The 19201-nt window shown below is 43.4% G+C and overlaps 1 protein-coding gene across 1 annotated transcript in view; it reads left to right on the top strand.

Moving 5' to 3' along the window:
* LOC126482344 (kynurenine 3-monooxygenase-like) overlaps positions 1-19201 on the top strand; it is a 182800-nt gene that overhangs the window by 40085 nt on the left and 123514 nt on the right. Inside the window, exons 3-4 of the mRNA XM_050106425.1 lie at positions 2185-2378; positions 9530-9578. Coding sequence (XP_049962382.1) covers positions 2185-2378; positions 9530-9578 — 243 coding nt within the window. The remainder of the gene's footprint in view (positions 1-2184; positions 2379-9529; positions 9579-19201) is intronic.

Here is a 19201-nt window from a genome sequence, read left to right as displayed (position 1 = left end):
CTTTCACTCAGAAATGTTTCTCTGAAATTATTTCATCATCAGCGGATTTTTATTTTCTTTCTTGTTACCACATGCTACTGTTCTTTCTGCGTCGCATGGCAGTTTTTATTCTTTTACAGTTTGTCATTTTTTTCTGGTTTCCTCCATTATCATTCACTGTGAAAAACTGCACTTTTTAAACTTTCACTGTCACTGTCTGAAAGACTCTGAGAAGATAATTTAGAAACCAGAAAAACTGGCAAAATGTGAAAGGAAAACAACTGTAATGTGAAACATAAAAAAACGCAAAAGACACAGCTTGTGGTAACAAGAAAGAAAATAAAAATTCACTGACGATGCTGTTAAATTTAGCGAAACCTGTGTGGGTAAAAGAAGAAAAAATTATGTTTTGCCCAGCCAAAAAATAAAAGTTTATTTTAATATTTAAAACTGGATAAGATTGCAAAATTTATTTATGAGGCTGAGGAATATCCATGTACTACTTATTTCAAAATAAAAAATAACCCGTTTGTAAGACCAGTAGATTGCGATTAATTTTGAAAGGTCTTACCAAGTGCTCAAGGGAAGGCAACTAACGAGTGAGAGACCATGGAGGGGGACAGGGGCGAGGAAGCGGGCCGCCAAATGTCTGAGGGAGGGGCGGGGAGGGGAGGAGGGGAGAAGGAAGCGCCAAGTAGTATAATGCCTCTGTAAAAAATGTTTCCGAAGCGGACCTGTTACATGTGAAAGTCCTACAGAAAGAATATGTTTTAGCTGCCTTTAAAGGTCCTCTTCCTGAATCCTCGTTTACGTTTCGTTACCTTCTGAGCGAACTAGAACTAGAATGATCAAAACTCTGTGTTCTCTAACGTTAATACGCTAAATTTAGCAACCATGGAAACGAACGTCAAAAAAGTAAACACGCGTTATAGAGTAGAGGTTCACAATATCGTGTTTACATGTTACCGACAATACAGAGTCAAAACACCAAATCTCGGCGTAACAGGAAAAGTGGTCGTGATTGACAAACATATGAGAGTAAATAAAAATCGAAATCAAAATCTTCAAAATATTTTTCAGAAGAATCTCAAGGAGTAGCTATCCTTCGAAAACAAAAATTTGGTATTTCTTAACCACTGTCACATAGAGAACTTGTTAGTAGCAGTATTTTCGGAAGCTTTCGAATACATGTGTTTGCAGTAACAGGAGTAACAGTCAGTTACAAACGATTACAGTAGAAAATGAAAGTAAAGATCTTGCAAGGTGTGATAACAATTGCCCGACTCCATGTCAGTTTCTTCCACAATGACTATTAACAATTCCATTCTCCCCAAAATTCTTTGCATTCGATTGGGTGTGGACTTTATGATTACCAGCATACTTTACCGATTACGGGAAGCGGAAGAAGAGAGAGAGATACGATTTCGTAAAACACTAAAGGAAACAGCATTAAATCGACCGCAGCACAGAGTCCTACTGTGTTTGAAAAAATTTACGATGTGAGTGCTCATACAGTATTGCTATAATATGGATATATAAACATTTATGCTGATTATTTTTGTCCCCAAAAAATTTTACTTGACTGCACCCAGTGTAATACTTTATTCCTTTATGGGAGGCGGTAATGGTTTACCAAGCAGGTTGCAAATGAGCATTTCGATCCCTGTTCACATGTGAGAATAAGAGATATAAACGTTACCATAATGTGTTTTAGTCACTCTGAAAACAAGACGGCAATATTCAGATGAAACAATTCAGAACTAAATATCGAACTAAAGAAATATATCACAATTAAGTGACTGTAATTATTGTCGCGAGAATGAACTACAGCAACAAGACTCGTCGTGGAGATAGTACCACCAGGCGTCACTAGATATCAGGATGAGCGAAAGCTCGAAAATTGCACAGCATCGTGGTTGGAATCTTTTGTTTATTTATTGGTTGCCGTTGTTACGCATGACCTGCGCCGTAGAAGATGTTTCAGTCTGTGTTTCGCAGTTATTTTTATTATTAAATTCCACATTATATTAATAACGCTAGGATACGTCGTTGCGATAGTACCAACGAAAGTCACTAGATCGCACGCCGATCAAAAGATGGAACAGAGCCCGAGATTTCCCGAACTGTGACGTAAACTGTTAGGACAGTCCGAGTCGCGTTCAGACACAGTCGTACGGTACAGTGGCGCGGTGCTTGGTGTTGCAGACATCCGCACGGCGCAGCTGGTGCAGGGCCGCTCCATCAACCTGGCGCTGTCGTCGCGGGGCCGCGCCGCGCTGCGCGCCGTGGGCCTCGAGGAGGCGCTGCTGTCCAACCACGGGCTGCCCATGCGCGGCCGCATGCTGCACACCACCACCGGCGACACCCGGCACGTGCTCTACGACCCCCAGCACCACCAGGTACGCTACTCTGCCTTACACTCACAGCTGAACTTTGCCTACCAGTCACACGCCGGAGTAGTCTTCAGGCGTTCATGTTAACTGCCTTCGAGTACTGCAGTGTTTAGATCTGTTCAGACCAGTGAATCCCAACTTGTGGATAGAGCTAATTACCCCCCGACGGATAAAATGAAATTTTGTTGTGTTTGGGTCAGGAAACTAAATTATTTTTAAAGGATCGTTAGCATTACCACTGTTTGTGAGTCACTAATACTGATTACATTAGCTACCGATAACTACATTTTAATACTGTCATTGTCCGCTCCTGGTAGCTGAGTGGTCAGCGTGACAGTACGTCATACCTAACGGCCCGGGTTCGGTTCCCGGCTGGGTCGGAGCTTTTCTCCGCTCAGGGATTGGCTCTTGTGTTGTCCTTATCATCGTCACTTCATCCCCATCGACACGCAAGTCGCCGAAGTGGTATCAACTCGAAAGATTTGCACCAGGCGAACGGTCTACCCGACGGGAGGCCCTAGCCACACGGCATTTGCAATACTATCATTAACACATGACACAGTGTGGTGGAGGCTTCAACTTGTGAAATGAGTGTATGAACATCTTCGTCACATAATCCATCCACTACACACACACACTTTGTACGAGGGACGTTCATTAAGTAAAAGAAAGCTTTTTTTTCTCGGCCAGTTTCGGTTGAAAAAATGCATAATTTGCTATGGGACATCGTGGAACATTCCCACTGTAGCCCCTATAGTTTTATGAAGTTCCTACAGCTGGTGGCGCTATTCATAGCCTTCAGATGGCGTCTGTAACGGAAGTGCATTCCAAGCAGAGAGCTGACGTTGAGTGTTCTTTGGCAGAAAATCAAAGCATCGTAGATACTGACGAGCGCTTGTAGTATGTGTACGGAGACTTATCAGTGAACAAAAGCTCGATGTGTGGTTGGGTGAGTCGTCTGTCATCATGGCATCAAGGCCACGCTAACTTGTTCGATCTCCCGCGTGGCGGCCGGCCGGACACTGCTGTGACTTGTGCAATGTTGGAACGTGCGGACACTCTCACTCGACGTGATAGACAGACCACAGACAAAAACCTCGTTGCACAACTAGACGTCTCTGTTGGTAGTGCTGACACGCTCGTTCACAAGCTCGGGTACTTCAAGTGTATTGCGGTGCCCTCGAGAAATTGAAGAGACGACTTCAGCTTGTCCGTACCCACAAAAATGCAAACGAGCTTCTCCTTCTCCATGGCAGAGTAAGGCCACACCCAAGTTTCCGCATTCGGAAGGAGCTCACAAAACTTCGACGGACTTCCTAATCCACCCCACAGCCTGGATATCGCACCTTCCAATTTCCATCTGTTTGGCCCAATGAAGGACCCACTCTGCAGGAAGGTTGGTTATTGATGCAGCAAGATGTTATCTACGACGTCGACCAGTTGAGTGGTATCGTGCAGACAAATAGGCTCTCCCTATAAGGTGGCGTAAGGCCGTCACACTAAATGGAGAAATGGTGCGGAATGATATTGTGTTTTGGAATCCTGAATAAAACCTACTTGCTTTCAGAAAAAATGTGTGGCATTACTTACTGAACGCCCCTCGTACTTCGTAGCGTGACATTAAAAACTGTCGCTTATACATCATATTACATTCTCAGATGTTGTTGTGGTTTTCAGTCCTGAGACTGGTTTGATGCACCTCTCCATGCTACTCTATCCTGTGCAAGCTTCATCATCTCCCAATACGTACTGCAGCCTACATTCTTAAGAATCTGTTTAGTGTATTCATCTCTTGGTCTCCCTCTACGATTTTTACCCTCCACGCTGCCCTCCAATACTAAATTGGTGATCCCTTGATGCCTCAGAACATGTCCTACCAACCGATCCCTTCTTCTTGTCAAGTTGTGCCACAAACTCCTCTTCTCCCCAATCCTATTCAATACTTCCTCATTAGTTACGTGATCTACCCATCTAATCTTCAGCATTCTTCTGTAGCACCACATTTCAAAGGCTTCTATTCTCTTCTTGTCCAAACTATTTATCGTCCATGTTTCACTTCCACACATGGCTACACTCCATACAAATACTTTCAGAAACGACTTCCTGACATTTAAATCTGTACTCGATGTTAACAAATTTCTCTTCTTCAGAAACGCTTCCTTGCTATTGCCAGTCTACATTTTATATCCTCTCTACTTCGACCATCATCCGTTACTTTGCTCCCCAAATAGCAAAACTCCTTTACTACTTTGTCTCATTTCTTAATCTAATTCCCTCAGCACCGCCCGACTTAATTCGACTACATTCCATTATGCTCGTTTTCATTTTGTTGAAGTTCATCTTATATCCTCCATTCAAGACACTGTCCATTCCATTCAACTGCTCGTCCAAGTCCTTTGCTGTCTCTGACAGAATTACAATGTACGGCAAACCTTAAAGTTTTTATTTCTGCTCCATAGGTTTAATACCTACTCCGAATTTTTCTTTTGTTTCCTTTACTGCTTGCTCAATATACAGATTGAATAACATCGGGGATAGGCTACAACCCTGTCTCACTCCCTTCCCAACCACTGCTTCCCTTTTATGTCCCTCGACTCTTATAACTGCCATCTGGTTTCTGTACAAATTGTAAATAGCCTTTCGCTCCCTGTATTTTACCCCTGCCACCTTCAGAATTTGAAAGAGATTATTTCAGTCAACATTGTCAAAAGCTTCCTCCAAGTCTACAAATGCTAGAAACGTAGGTTTGCCTTTTCTTAATCTAGCTTCTAAGATAAGTCGTAGGGTCAGTATTGCCTAACGTGTTCCCATATTTCTACGGAATCCAAACTGATCTTCCCCGAGGTCGGCTTCTACCAGTTTTTCCATTCGTCTGTACAGAATTCGCTTTAGTATTTTGCAGCCCTGACTTATTAAACTGATAGTTCGGTAATTTTCCCATCTGTCAACGACTGCTTTCTTTGGAATTGGAATTATTATATTCTTCTTGAAGTCTGTGGGTAATTCGCCTGTCTCATACATTTTGCTCACCAGATGGTAGAGTTTTGTCAGGACTGGCTCTCCCAAGGTTGTCAGTAGTTCTAATGGAATGTTGTCTACTCCCGGGGCCTTGTTTCGACTTAGGTCTTTCAGTTCTCTATCAAATTCTTCACGCAATATCATATCTCCCATTTCATCTTCATCTACATCCTCTTCCATTTCCATAATATTGTCCGCAAGAACATCGCCCTTGTATAGTCCTTCTATATACTCCCTCCACCTTTTGTGCTTTCCCTTCTTTGCTTAGAACTGGGTTTCCATCTGAGCCCTTGAAGTTCATACAAGTGGTTCTCTTTTCTCCAAAGATCTCTTTAATTTTCCTGTAGGCAGTATCTATCTATCTTACCCCTAGTGAGGCAAGCCTCTACATCGTTACATTTGTCCTCTAGCCATCCCTGCTTAGCCATTTTGCACTTCCTGTCGATCTCATTTTTGAGACGTTTGTATTCCTTTTTGCCTGCTTCATTTACCGCATTTTTATATTTTCTCCTTTCATTAATTAAATTCAGTATTTATTCTGTCACCAAGGATTTCTACTAGCCCTCGTCTTTTTACCTACTTGATCCCCTGCTGCCTTCACCACTTCATCCCTCAAAGCTGTCCATTCTTCTTCTACTGTATTCCTTTCCCCCATTCTTGTCAATTGTTCCCTAATGCTCTTCCTGAAACTCTCTACAACCTCTGGTTCTTTCAGTTTATCCAGGTCCAATCTCCTCAAAATCCCACCTTTTTGCAGTTTCTTCAGTTTTAATCTACAGTTTATAACCAATAGATTGTGGTCAGAGTCCACATCTGACCCTGGAAATGTCTTACAATTTAAAACTTGGTTCCTAAATCTCTGTCTTACCATTATATAATCTATCTGAAACCTGTCAGTATCTCTAGGCTTCTTCCATGTATACAACCTTCTTTTATGATTCTTGAACCAAGTGTTAGCTATGATTAAGTTGTGCTCTGTGCAAAATTCTACCAGGCGGCTTCCTCTTTCATTTCTTAGCCCCAATCCATATTCACGTACTACGTTTCCTTCTCTTCCTTTTCCTACTATCGAATTCCAGTCACCCATGACTATTAAATTTTCGTCTCCCTTCACTATCTGAATAATTTCTTTTATCTCATCATACATTTCTTCAATTTCTTCGTCATCTGCAGAGCTAGTTGGCATATAGACTTGTACTACTGTTGTAGGCGTGGGCTTCGTGTTTATTTTGGCCACAATAAGGCGTTCATTATGTTGTTTGTAGTAGCTTACCCGAACTCCTATTTTTTATTGATTATTAAACCTATCCTGCATTACCCCTATTTGATTTTGTATTTATAACCCTGTACTCACCTGACCAAAAGCCTTGTTCCTCCTGCCACCGAACTTCGCTAATTCCCACTATATCTAACTTTAACATGTCCATTTCCCTTTTTAAATTTTCTAATCTACCTGCCCGATTAAGGGATCTGACATTCCACGCTCCGATCCGTAGAACGCCAGTTTTCTTTTTCCTGATAATGTCGTCCTCCTGAGTAGTCCCCGCCCGGAGATCCGAATGGGGGACTATTTTACCTCCGGAATATTTTACCCAAAAGGACGCCATCATCATTTATCCATACAGTAAAGCTGCATGCCCTCGGGAAAAATTACAGCCATAGTTTCCCCTTGCTTTCAGCCGTTCGCAGTACCAGCACAGCAAGGCCGTTTTGGTTAATATTACAAGGCCAGCTCAGTCAATCAAACAGACTGTTGCCCCTGCAACTACTGAAAAGGTTGCTGCCTCTCTTCAGGCCTGTCAATAGATACCCCTCCGTTGTGGTTGCACCTACGGTACGGCTATCTGTGTCGCTGAGGCACGCAAGCCTCCCCAGCAACGGCAAGGTCTATGGTTAATGCGGGGGGGGGGGGGGGGGGGGGGAGGGGGGAAATTCTCAGATATCCTGCAGGGCTCTCCATAAATTCGCAAGAGCACGAGGGGGTTGTGATCTCTTCTGAACAGCACGTTACAAGGCATCCCAGATATGCTCAATAATTTTCATGTCTGGGGAGTTTGGTGACCAGTGTAAGTGTTTAAGCTCATAAGAGTGTTCCTGGAGCCACACTGTAGCAATTCTGGACGCGTGGGGTGTCGCATTGTCCTGCTGGAATTGCCCAAGTCCGTCGGAGTGCACATGAATGAATGCAGGTGATCAGGAAGCTTACGTACGTGTCACCTGTCAGAGTTGTATCTAGACGTCTCAGGGGTCCCACATCACTCCAACTGCACACGTCCCACACCGTTACAGAGCCTGCACCAGCTCGAACAGTCCCCTGCTGACATGCAGGGTCCATGGATTCATGAGATTGTCTCCATACCCGTACACGTTTATCCGCTCGATACAACATGAAACGAGACTCGTTCGATCAGGCAACATGTTTCCAGTCATCAACAGTCCAATGTCGGTTTCACGGGGCCAGGCGAGGCGTAAAGCTATGTGTCGTACAGTCACCTTCGTCTCCGAAAACCCATGTTGATGATGTTTCGTTGAATGGTTCGCACGCTGACACTTGTTGATGGCCCATCATTGAAATCTACTGCGGTTTGCTGAAGGGTTGCACTTCTGTCACGCCGAACGATTCTCTTCAGTCGTCGTTGGTATTGTTCTTGCAGGATCTTTTTCCTGCCGCAGCGGTGTCGGAGATTTGATGTTTTACCAGATTCCTGATATTCACGGTACACTCGTGAAATGCTCGTTTGGGAAAATCCCCACTTCATCGCTACCTCGGACATGCTGTGTCCCATCGCTCGTGTGCCGGCTATAATGCCACCTTTAAACTCGCTTAAATCTTGATAACCTGCCATTGTAGCAGCAGTAACCGATCCAACAACTGTGCCAGACATTGTTGTCTTATATAGGCGTTGCCGACCGTAGCGCCGTGTTTTCCCTGTTTACATATCTTTGTACTTGAATACGTATGCCTATACCAGTTTCTTTAGCGCTTCAGTGTAGTAGGTGGCTTTGTTCTTGAGGTTTTCGGTGTTCAACATCTAGGATATCAGCGCCATGCAAATACATCATCGACAAGTGAGCTTAACAAAGCTTATGAAACCTTCCGTATCGATTCGTTGAAACAACGCTAGTAGAGGTAGAATAAATAATTTTCAATGAAAGATCCAATAACAAAACAGAAGCCTTAAAACTGGGACTGGTTGGCCATAAAAAGAAAAAAGGACGAATAATAATCTAAACTCAAATCTCTGTCCGAACATCCTCTTTGAGGCTTATAGTTGATTCCTTTCTACTGATATATATCTCGATGGCCGGACAGTGACTTGAAACACTATGTTCCTCAACTGCACCACCTCGCTCGGTTTGTGCTTCCTGTATAATGACTTCATCGTAGACAAAGTATTAAACCCTAACCTTTCTTCCTTCTCCACGAGTTGGTTCGACGGATGGGAATATTAAGTTCTGTGGTACCCTTTGTGTTATTCTTTCATAAGCATAAGTATAAACACAGACATAATCGCAATAATTAGATGAAAGATATGACTATCACACTTTGTAGGGGGACAGGCAATGTGCACGGAGCGCCTGGGACTTTCGAGCTGTTTTCGGTGAAATATTCCTGTTCTGCATAAACTTACCTCTTTGAAATAAGGGTACGTCGAAACACACCTCTCGTCTTTAGCTCTGAGGCGATGTGAACCACCTAACGAGTTACTGCATTCAGAGCATCTTAATTCACGATAATTATGCAAGGAGTGCTAAAAGTGTCTGTGTAATATGTCACTTTGTGTTTCATTGTATCTTTTACGTGTCACATCTGACATAGAAAAATGATATTGTGTTCGCTGGGGCACTGTTAATTTAGATCATGTTGCTCCACTGAATCTATTAATCAACGAACTAATTATTACATTCACCAGAGAATCAAGTAAAACCAATACGCGTGTAGCGTTTAATCTACAGGTCACGTCGTTGAATATCTCACTCTACAGTTATCTGAGTTCTTGCTACTGAAGAGTTTATTTGTTGTTTATTGAATTTTACATGATTCAGTCACGAGAATGTAATGTTTAACGAGAAATGAAATCTTTGCTTTTTCTTTAGTCTGTAACTGCTTTTTTTCACTTTGTTTTCTTTTGTTCCAGTGCATCTATTCCGTTGGGAGGAAGTATCTGAACGAAGTTCTGCTTTCAGGTAAGAATACTCATTTGAGACACATCTTCACAGTTTATTGTTTCAATTAGGTATTACAACACTGACGGACGAAAAAACGCAACACAAAAGAAGGAATTGTGCGACATAAACAAAAGTTGGTAGAAGCGTTTCTACATCCGAAAGACGATGCCTGTTTCTCGTCAGTCGCGTAAGAGTGCCACTAGTAGCGACACTATGAGGATGCAAATCCGGTTTGCATCAAGTACACGGTCGTGAGCGTTAGTTACACTTGAGATTGGACGTGGTGAGTTGATGTTAGTCAAAGACGCCATTGTCAACACCTCACTGAGTTTGGACGAGGTCGTATAATAGGGCTATGAGAAACTGGATGCACCTTGTGAGATATTACAGGAAGACTTGGTGGGAATGGACCCACCCTACGTGATTGCTGGTAGCCGTGGTGAGAAGACCGGGCTCCGAACGGTGACGTGGCACTACTGAGAGGGAACGCCGTGATGTTCGGCACGTAGCCCTGGAGCATCGTACCGCATCTGCAGTAGCAATTTAAGCAGCAGTTGGTACCACAATGACACAACGAACTGTTACGAATTGGTTACTTCAAGGACAGCTCAGAGTCAAAGGCCCTGTAGGGTGCATTCACTGACCCCAAACCACCGACATTTGCGACTTCAGCGGTGTCGAGCGAGAGCTCATGGGAGGACAGGGTGGAGGTATGTTGTGTTTTCTGATGAAAGCTCGTTCTGCTTCGGTGCCAGCGATGGCCGTGTGTTGGTTAGGAGGAAGCCAGCTGAGGGTTGCAACCAACACACTGGATCTACACCTGGAGTTGACCGATCAAGTGCAACTGGCATGCAGTTGCATCCCAAAACTGACATTCGGCACCTGTACAAAACAGTGCATTCACGTTTGCATGTTTGCATTCAACACTAGCAGTTATATCGGTTATTAATGTATAGTACCAGTATTTCAAATTTGCAGTGGCTTATCTTGCACTCACTTCAACCTATGATCTCGCAATGTTAGCACTTAAATACACTCCTGGAAATTGAAATAAGAACACCGTGAATTCATTGTCCCAGGAAGGGGAAACTTTATTGACACATTCCTGGGGTCAGATACATCACATGATCACACTGACAGAACCACAGGCACATAGACACAGGCAACAGAGCATGCACAATGTCGGCACTAGTACAGTGTATATCCACCTTTCGCAGCAATGCAGGCTGCTATTCTCCCATGGAGACGATCGTAGAGATGCTGGATGTAGTCCTGTGGAACGGCTTGCCATGCCATTTCCACCTGGCGCCTCAGTTGGACCAGCGTTCGTGCTGGACGTGCAGACCGCGTGAGACGACGCTTCATCCAGTCCCAAACATGCTCAATGGGGGACAGATCCGGAGATCTTGCTGGCCAGGGTAGTTGACTTACACCTTCTAGAGCACGTTGGGTGGCACGGGATACATGCGGACGTGCATTGTCCTGTTGGAACAGCAAGTTCCCTTGCCGGTCTAGGAATGGTAGAACGATGGGTTCGATGACGGTTTGGATGTACCGTGCACTATTCAGTGTCCCCTCGACGATCACCAGTGGTGTACGGCCAGTGTAGGAGATCGCTCCCCACACCATGATGCCGGGTGTTGGCCCTGTGTGCCTCGGTCGTATGCAGTCCTGATTGTGGCGCTCACCTGCACGGCGCCAAAAACGCATACGACCATCATTGGCACCAAGGCAGAAGCGACTCTCATCGCTGAAGACGACACGTCTCCATTCGTCCCTCCATTCACGCCTGTCGCGACACCACTGGAGGCGGGCTGCACGATGTTGGGGCGTGAGCGGAAGACGGCCTAACGGTGTGCGGGACCGTAGGCCAGCTTCATGGAGACGGTTGCGAATGGTCCTCGCCGATACCCCAGGAGCAACAGTGTCCCTAATTTGCTGGGAAGTGGCGGTGCGGTCCCCTACGGCACTGTGTAGGATCCTACGATCTTGGCGTGCATCCGTGCGTCGCTGCGGTCCGGTCCCAGGTCGACGGGCACGTGCACCTTCCGCCGACCACTGGCGACAACATCGATGTACTGTGGAGACCTCACGCCCCACGTGTTGAGCAATTCGGCGGTACGTCCACCCGGCCTCCCGCATGCCCACTATATGCCCTCGCTCAAAGTCCGTCAACTGCACATACGGTTCACGTCCACGCTGTCGTGGCATGCTACCAGTGTTAAAGACTGCGATGGAGCTCCGTATGCCACGGCAAACTAGCTGACACTGACGGCGGCGGTGCACAAATGCTGCGCAGCTAGCGCCATTCGACGGCCAACACCGCGGTTCCTGGTGTGTCCGCTGTGCCGTGCGTGTGATCATTGCTTGTACAGCCCTCTCGCAGTGTCCGGAGCAAGTATGGTGGGTCTGACACATCGGTGTCAATGTGTTCTTTTTTCCATTTCCAGGAGTGTATATTCCCAAACAAACGTATTCCCGAAATTTCATTACAGTACGTTAATTCGTTTGCCCAGAACATCTGCTCTATGGTTTAAATATAGTCTTCTACTTTTCCTTATGGTGTAATGTTTCCCCGATTTTTGTTCGTACCATTCGTTTTCTTTTTAGGTGTGGTTCCACATTCATTTTTCCCCTTTTACTTTCCTCAGCGTACTTTGGGAGTTGTCTTACCCTGAGCCTTGTTTTCGTCTGGAACAAGGGACTGATGACCCTGTAGTTTAGTCCCTTTATCCCTCAAACCAACAAACCAACAATTTTATTTTTTTGTTTTGCGATTTTTTCCGTCATTGTATATTACTGAATGTACTTGTATCAAATACACTTATCAGAACTAAAGCTGAGAATTAGATACTAGCTTTTATTAACGGGGTCAGGGATTTTCTCTGCCTCGTGATGGATCGGTGTTGTGTGATGTCCTTAGGTTAGTTAGGTTTAAGTAGTTCTAAGTTCTAGGGGACTAATGACCATAGATGTTAAGTCCCATAGTGCTCAGAGCCATTTGAACCATTTTATTAACGTCAGACAAAGTCCTATCTTGAATAAGGGTTCGGAAATTTAATATCAAACTGTCATTTTTTGTACTTCTTCAGGAGACGTCAAAGCTTTTTGACACTTTTACTGCACCCTCCATTTTATAGATGAAGCAGACGTGACAATGTAAAATCACAAAATTTGTGCTATACGATAGTGTTAACGTCGGACTCCACAATATTCTGGATAGTGCTAACGTAAAAACTACTTTAGTTGTGTCATATAACCACTCTTTTAATTGAGAACAATATTAACAGGCTCATTCGCATATAGGGGAGAGGTGATCGATTATATCGGAAATAATTAATAGCACTGAAAAAGTTTTAATTAAAACTATCGACATAGAATATCTCATCAGAATAACGCCCGCAGCAATGTAGCCCCTCAGGGAAATCAAACAGGATTCAACGCGGCTATTTTTTGTTTCTAAATTCTACTATGTAAACCATGCGCGGGTATTGTTAGTTGTCTTGTCTTGTTTTCTGCGCTCTGAATGAGTCTACGTAGCTACGGCGTGCGATATAGCTGGCATTTCCGTGTGATATGCTACGGGAAGGATCAGGGCACTTCTGTTAAACTGCAAGAAATATGACTACAGTTAATTTATACGGGACAGACTTACATTGAAACTTATACTGAAGTCTAGGTAGATCTTTGCCGTAGGGTCACGGACTAAGAATATCTGAGGAATTGTGTGCACGAGAGAAAGTAGCGATCCGTCTTAAACTCTATTACATGCCGAACTGCCGATAGTAGGATCTGTGGACTACACGAAAGGACGTTAAATTGAAAATAAGAACAGAATTGGACACTTAGCTTTGTGAAAGTAAAAGCGTACGAAGTTTGAATAACTGTATCAAAGTACAGCAATTGACCATAGTGCTTGCTATAAGATCTTTGAGTGACGGACTATAAAAATCACGGACACTTTAGTTGCCATAATTGCTGAGAGTAATTGTAAGATCAACCCTCCCTTTCCATCCTGATTTCCACAATAGTGTGTGTATTAGTCAACGATAATCATAGGCAAGCTACAAACTGTATCCCTGGATGACGGAAGGTTAGATTATGAAATATTACGAAGCATAAAACTGACTTAAAAGCTATTTAACTTTTCATTTCCAATCGGACAGAAATAATACAAAATCAGAAAGAGTGCGGATAAGTAGTAACGTCGAAAGTAGGAAGCTGCAATAATAACTAAAATCCAAAGACGTTATTAACCGTCTTGTCTTCGGTAACGCAGCAACAAATGAAGGGTGATCGACTGTGCAAAAAGTCAACATTTATTATTATTATGAAACCCCGAAGTTTAGTCACCATTACAGTGACGATGTTTGTGGCTGCTCCATCTGATGTGTAGATACAACAAAAAGTCGGGCATATATAGCAGATAACATCAATATCGTACGCCAGAGAAGTCGACGATAGCAGATCGACGGAGGGCGGCTACAATCATTAATCTTCTATCAGCTGATATTTTTCATTTTGTATATCACTACTATGTAAAAGGGGCTGCGTGATGCAAATAAAAATTTATTTTTGAATGCTGCATTAATGACATAACACCAGTCTCCAGTTATCCTGACTTCAATTAACGTCTAACTAGTTTTCCTTTAACTATAAGAAGTCATAGCTTTGTTTTAAGTTTAATTTTCAGAATGTGAAGTATTCTCTTTTTCGTGTAAACTAAGGTTCATTTTTAAATTTTTTGTATGTTTGAATACAGATTGTGTTGTTATTGTCTATCTTACCAGGGACCTAGAAACGACAGAGAGGCTTAGTCCACACTGTAGCCCTCAGTGGTTCACAATCCCACAACAGGCTACAGCAGTCCACTCACCCCATCACCCCATCGTCGCCCCACACCAAATCCACCAGGGTTATTGTGCGGTTCGGCCCCCACTCCCCCCCCCCCCCCCCCCCCCCTCAGGAACGTCTCACACCAGACGAGTGTAACCCCAAATGTTTGTAGAGTAATGATGGTGTACGCATTATGTGGAGACAGCGTTTGCGCAGCAATCGCCGACATAGTGTAACTGAGGTGGAATAAGGGGAACCAGCCCGCATTCTCCGAGTAAGATGGAAAACCGCCTTAAAAACCATCCACATGCTGGCCGGCACAACCGGACTTTGACACTAATCTGCTGGGTGAATTCGTGCTGGGGATCGGCATGCCTTTCCGCTCAGGAAGCAGTGCGTTAGACCATAAGGCTAGCCGTGAATATAGATTACTTGCATTAGGTTATTAGTTGAGTTTCAGTAGTGAGTAAGATGGTTTGTCAGTATCCCACTTCCCATTTATTACTAACTAGCTGGAGCCAAAATACGGTGTACTAACTTGATGCAAGGTAATTGAGTACCTCTTACACTGCAAAGGTACTATAAATATTATTGTAAATACTTAGCTTAAGGGTGAAAAACAATCACATAAATGTTTCATTAGTAATGTGAGCAGTCTTGATTGTTCTGGGTCAAGCTATTATGTCCCTAAATGGTTATTTTCTGTATGTGGGACGCTAAAACAAATCTGCTGTATATTTATTCTTATTTCCTGTAAGTTTTTCATCCTGTAGACTTCTTTATACTCTGTATTAAGTTGCCTTAACTATTTTTTATCAGTACTATGGGGAACTGTGTTACTTTTACTCATGTCATGTTAATCAGAAACACCTACAACAATTGGAGTATTATATCTCCTTGCCTACAACTACAGTCATTCAAAGATGTTAAAATTAATGTTGTATGTTACCAGAAGTCTCAATAAGTTTTGGAGCAGAGCAATTTACTTAAAAATTTACACAATGCTGTAACAAAAACTTGCATGGGCATACTTTATATTTTTAATATATATAATATATAAACATTTTCTAATAAAGCAGAGAATTTGGGTGTATGTCTGGGGTCTGCTCCCAAACCCTTGGACCGATGTCAACCAAATGTGGTACAGAAACAGCAGACCTCAGGACTACCAGCACTGTGGGTTTATAACCTCCAGCTCCAATAGGAGCAGAGATACGAGCAAAAACGCCCCTGTGTGTATAGTCTGCCCTGCATAACAGTCATGTGTGGGAACAGCATTGCCCTGCCAATGTACCTTCATTGCAGGGCAGCTTATATATTAGGGGTAAGAAACAATTTCTGGACCCTGACATGTAGACTGTCTTGCATGATAGAGCTGCTGTAATAGTGTCAGGCTGTTTTACTGAACTGCTTTGCATAGTGCCCTCTACGTCAGGGGCAAATAAATGATTTTCAGGCCCCTGATGTGTAGGCTGCAATATACCTGTCAAACACATACAGGGTGTTACAAAAAGGTACGGCCAAACTTTCGGGAAACATTCCTCGCACACAAAGAAAGAAAATGTGTTATGTGAACATGTGTCGGGAAACCCTTTCCATGTTAGGGCCCATTTTATTACTTCTCTTCACATCACATTAATCATGGAATGGAAACACACAGCAACAGAACGTACCAGCGTGACTTCAAACACTTTGTTACAGGAAATGTTCAAAATGTCCTCCGTTAGCGAGGATACATGCATCCACCCTCCGTCGCATGGAATCCCTGGTGCGCTGATGCAGCCCTGGAGAATGGCATACTGTATCACAGCCGTCCACAATACGAGCACGAAGAGGCTCTACATTTGGTACCGGGGTTGCGTAGACAAGAGCTGTCAAACGCCCCCATAAATGAAAGTCAAGAGGGTTGAGATCAGGAGAGCGTGGAGGCCATGGAATTGGTCCGCCTCTACCAATCCATCGGTCACCGAATCTGTTGTTGAGAAGCGTACGAACACTTCGACTGAAATGTGCAGGAGCTCCATCGTGCATGAATCACATGTTGTGTCGTACTTGTAAAGGCGCATGTTCTAGCAGCACAGGTAGAGTATCCCGTATGAAATCATGATAACGTGCTCCACTGAGCGTAGGTGGAAGAACATGGGGCCCAATCAAGACATCACCAACAATGCCTGCCCAAACGTTCACAGAAAATCTGTGTTGATGACGTGATTGCACAATTGCGTGCGGATTCTCGTCAGCCCACACATGTTGATTGTGAAAATTTACAATTTCATCACGTTGGAATGAAGCCTCATCCGTAAAGAGAACATTTGCACTGAAATGAGGATTGACACATTGTTGGATGAACTATTCGCAGAAGTGTACCCGTGGAGGCCAATCAGCTGCTGATAGTGTCTGCACACGCTGTACATGGTACGGAAACAACTGGTTCTCCCGTAGCACTCTACATACAGTGACGTGGTCAACGTTACCTTGTCAGCAGCAAGTTCTCTGACGCTGACATTAGAGTTATCGTCAACTCCACGAAGAATTGCCTCGTCCATTGCAGGTGTCCTCGTCGTTCTAGGTCTTCCCTAGTCGCGAGTCATAGGCTGGAATGTTCCGTGCTCCCTAAGACGCCGATCAATTGCTTCGAACGTCTTCCTGTCGGGACACCTTCGTTCTGGAAATCTGTCTCGATACAAACGTACCGCGCCACGGCTATTGCCCCGTGCTAATCCATACATCAAATGGGCATGTGCCAACTCCGCATTTGTAAACATTGCACTGACTGCAAACCCACGTTCGTGATGAACACTGACCTGTTGAAGCTACGTGCTGATGTGCTTGATGCTAGTACTGTAGAGCAGTGAGTCGCATGTCAACACAAGCACCGAAGTCAACATTACCTTCCTTCAATTGGGCCAACTGGCGGTGAATCGAGGAAGTAAAGTACATACTGACTAAACTAAAATGAGCTCTAACATGGAAATTAAGCGTTTCCGGACACATGTCCACATAACATCTTTTCTTTATTTGTGTGTGAGGAATGTTTCCTGAAAGTTTGGCCGTACGTTTTTGTAACACCCTGTATATGAGTGAAGCTGTGGGAAAGGGCTAGAAGGCAAGTATAATATGTAAATGAGAAATGTTGGTACTAAAAATCTCGAAAAGTACTTCGAATTGAGAGAACATTGAAAGGAAAAATCTCGAAAAGTTCCTGACCGAGTTACTTCAAATTTTTATATGGTACTTCACATGTTTCCTGTTGAATCGATTGTGAGAAATAAAATGGTGTGTTGTGCTGTGAAAATATACGGTTTAGTTTTCTTTCTGCCGTCATTTTTAAATATGACAACAAGGTATTTAAATCATTATGTAAATTGTTCTCCCATGTATATTCTTTCTCCTTTTAAACAAAAATTGTGTACACAACAATGTGTTCCCTCGTTTTCTTCCCTGCAGTCATTCTTATCAGAAAACAGGACAGTTGTAATATGATTTATCAGCTTACGATTTGAATACGACTACAGAATTTGAATTGTCCAAAACTTTGTAATCCCGCCCTCGCAGATTGAAACTATAAAAAATACTGTCATTAGAGCTATTGTCCTCATACATTCAACAGCTGGAGAGGTCTCTCTCGTACTCTGAATACCAATGATCTCCACCGATTTAGCCACTTATTTTAAGCGACTTCAGTTCCCAATCAAGTGTTGTTTGCAATAACGATAAGCAAGGTTTAAGGTCAAAGAGAGAATGGAGAAAATAGACATAAGAGACGGAGGAGGAGGAGAGGGACGGAGAGAGAGAGTGGGTGGAGGAGATGAAGAAAGATAGGGTGAGGAGAACATGAACAGAGAGGGGGGAGGAAGAGGAGATAGACAAAGAGAGGGGGGAGAAGGAGATTGGGATGTACATCCAATTCCAATACATACTTAGTGATTGGAGAGAATTGCCAGGTTCGTAAATAATATAATAATACTAATAACAATAATAACTGAAGCAGTTTGTTTGTGCAAATTACAGTAATCAGTCATGCGCAATCCACTCTCTTTCTGTTCATACAAGATGATAATGTTGGTCTCTCTTCTCTTTTGCCTTCGTGTTTCTGCGATATCTGACTGTTAAGCTGACAGGGGCGTTGATATCCCAAGTGCGTTCTCTGACTGCGAACTAGCAAAAGCGCTCTGATCTAGACTGCAGAACTAAACGGAAAGCTTTACGTGATCGGAGGGAGATACCACAGAGTAGACACATTTATGTAGTAAGTATTCAGAGGCGCAGAATGGAATTTTGGTTGCCAGTATGTTTCGACTCCAACAGTCATGTGGCTATAGTGTGCTGTAAAATTTGTCCGTAAGGCCCCTAGAGATATTCGTTGCCCTTGGCTCAGACAAATCTCGTTCAAAAGCATTGTGGATTTTGTACGTACGTTCCATTGGCATCTTAATAGTTTGCATTTGTTATTAGGATTGAACTTTTCTTAAAGCTTTGAAGAGATAAATGCGAGGATAATCCGCTCGTTTGAGACAAGTCTCACACACAGATATTGTCGTTTTGTCATAGAAAAGAACGGATAACTGCCGCAATTTCCTAGGTTTTTTACTGCACTTTATTATATTGCTGTGTCTTTGCCTTGATAAATTATACTGAGGTGGAATTGCGAATGGCTTCCAAGTACGCCAAAGTGAAAGTTTTCCGGGAACCTTCATATTTGGAGGTATTATATGCAGCAAATTTTTGATTTACCGCATTTGAACTAATTTTCGGGTTACCATGTCAGTAACCTCATTATCAAATTTAACTTGAGCCGTGTGATT

The sequence above is a fragment of the Schistocerca serialis genome, chromosome 5 (genome assembly GCF_023864345.2).
Source record: "Schistocerca serialis cubense isolate TAMUIC-IGC-003099 chromosome 5, iqSchSeri2.2, whole genome shotgun sequence".
In the NCBI taxonomy this organism is placed as follows: Eukaryota; Metazoa; Arthropoda; class Insecta; order Orthoptera; family Acrididae; genus Schistocerca; species Schistocerca serialis.
This window is presented reverse-complemented; position numbering and strand designations above follow the sequence as displayed.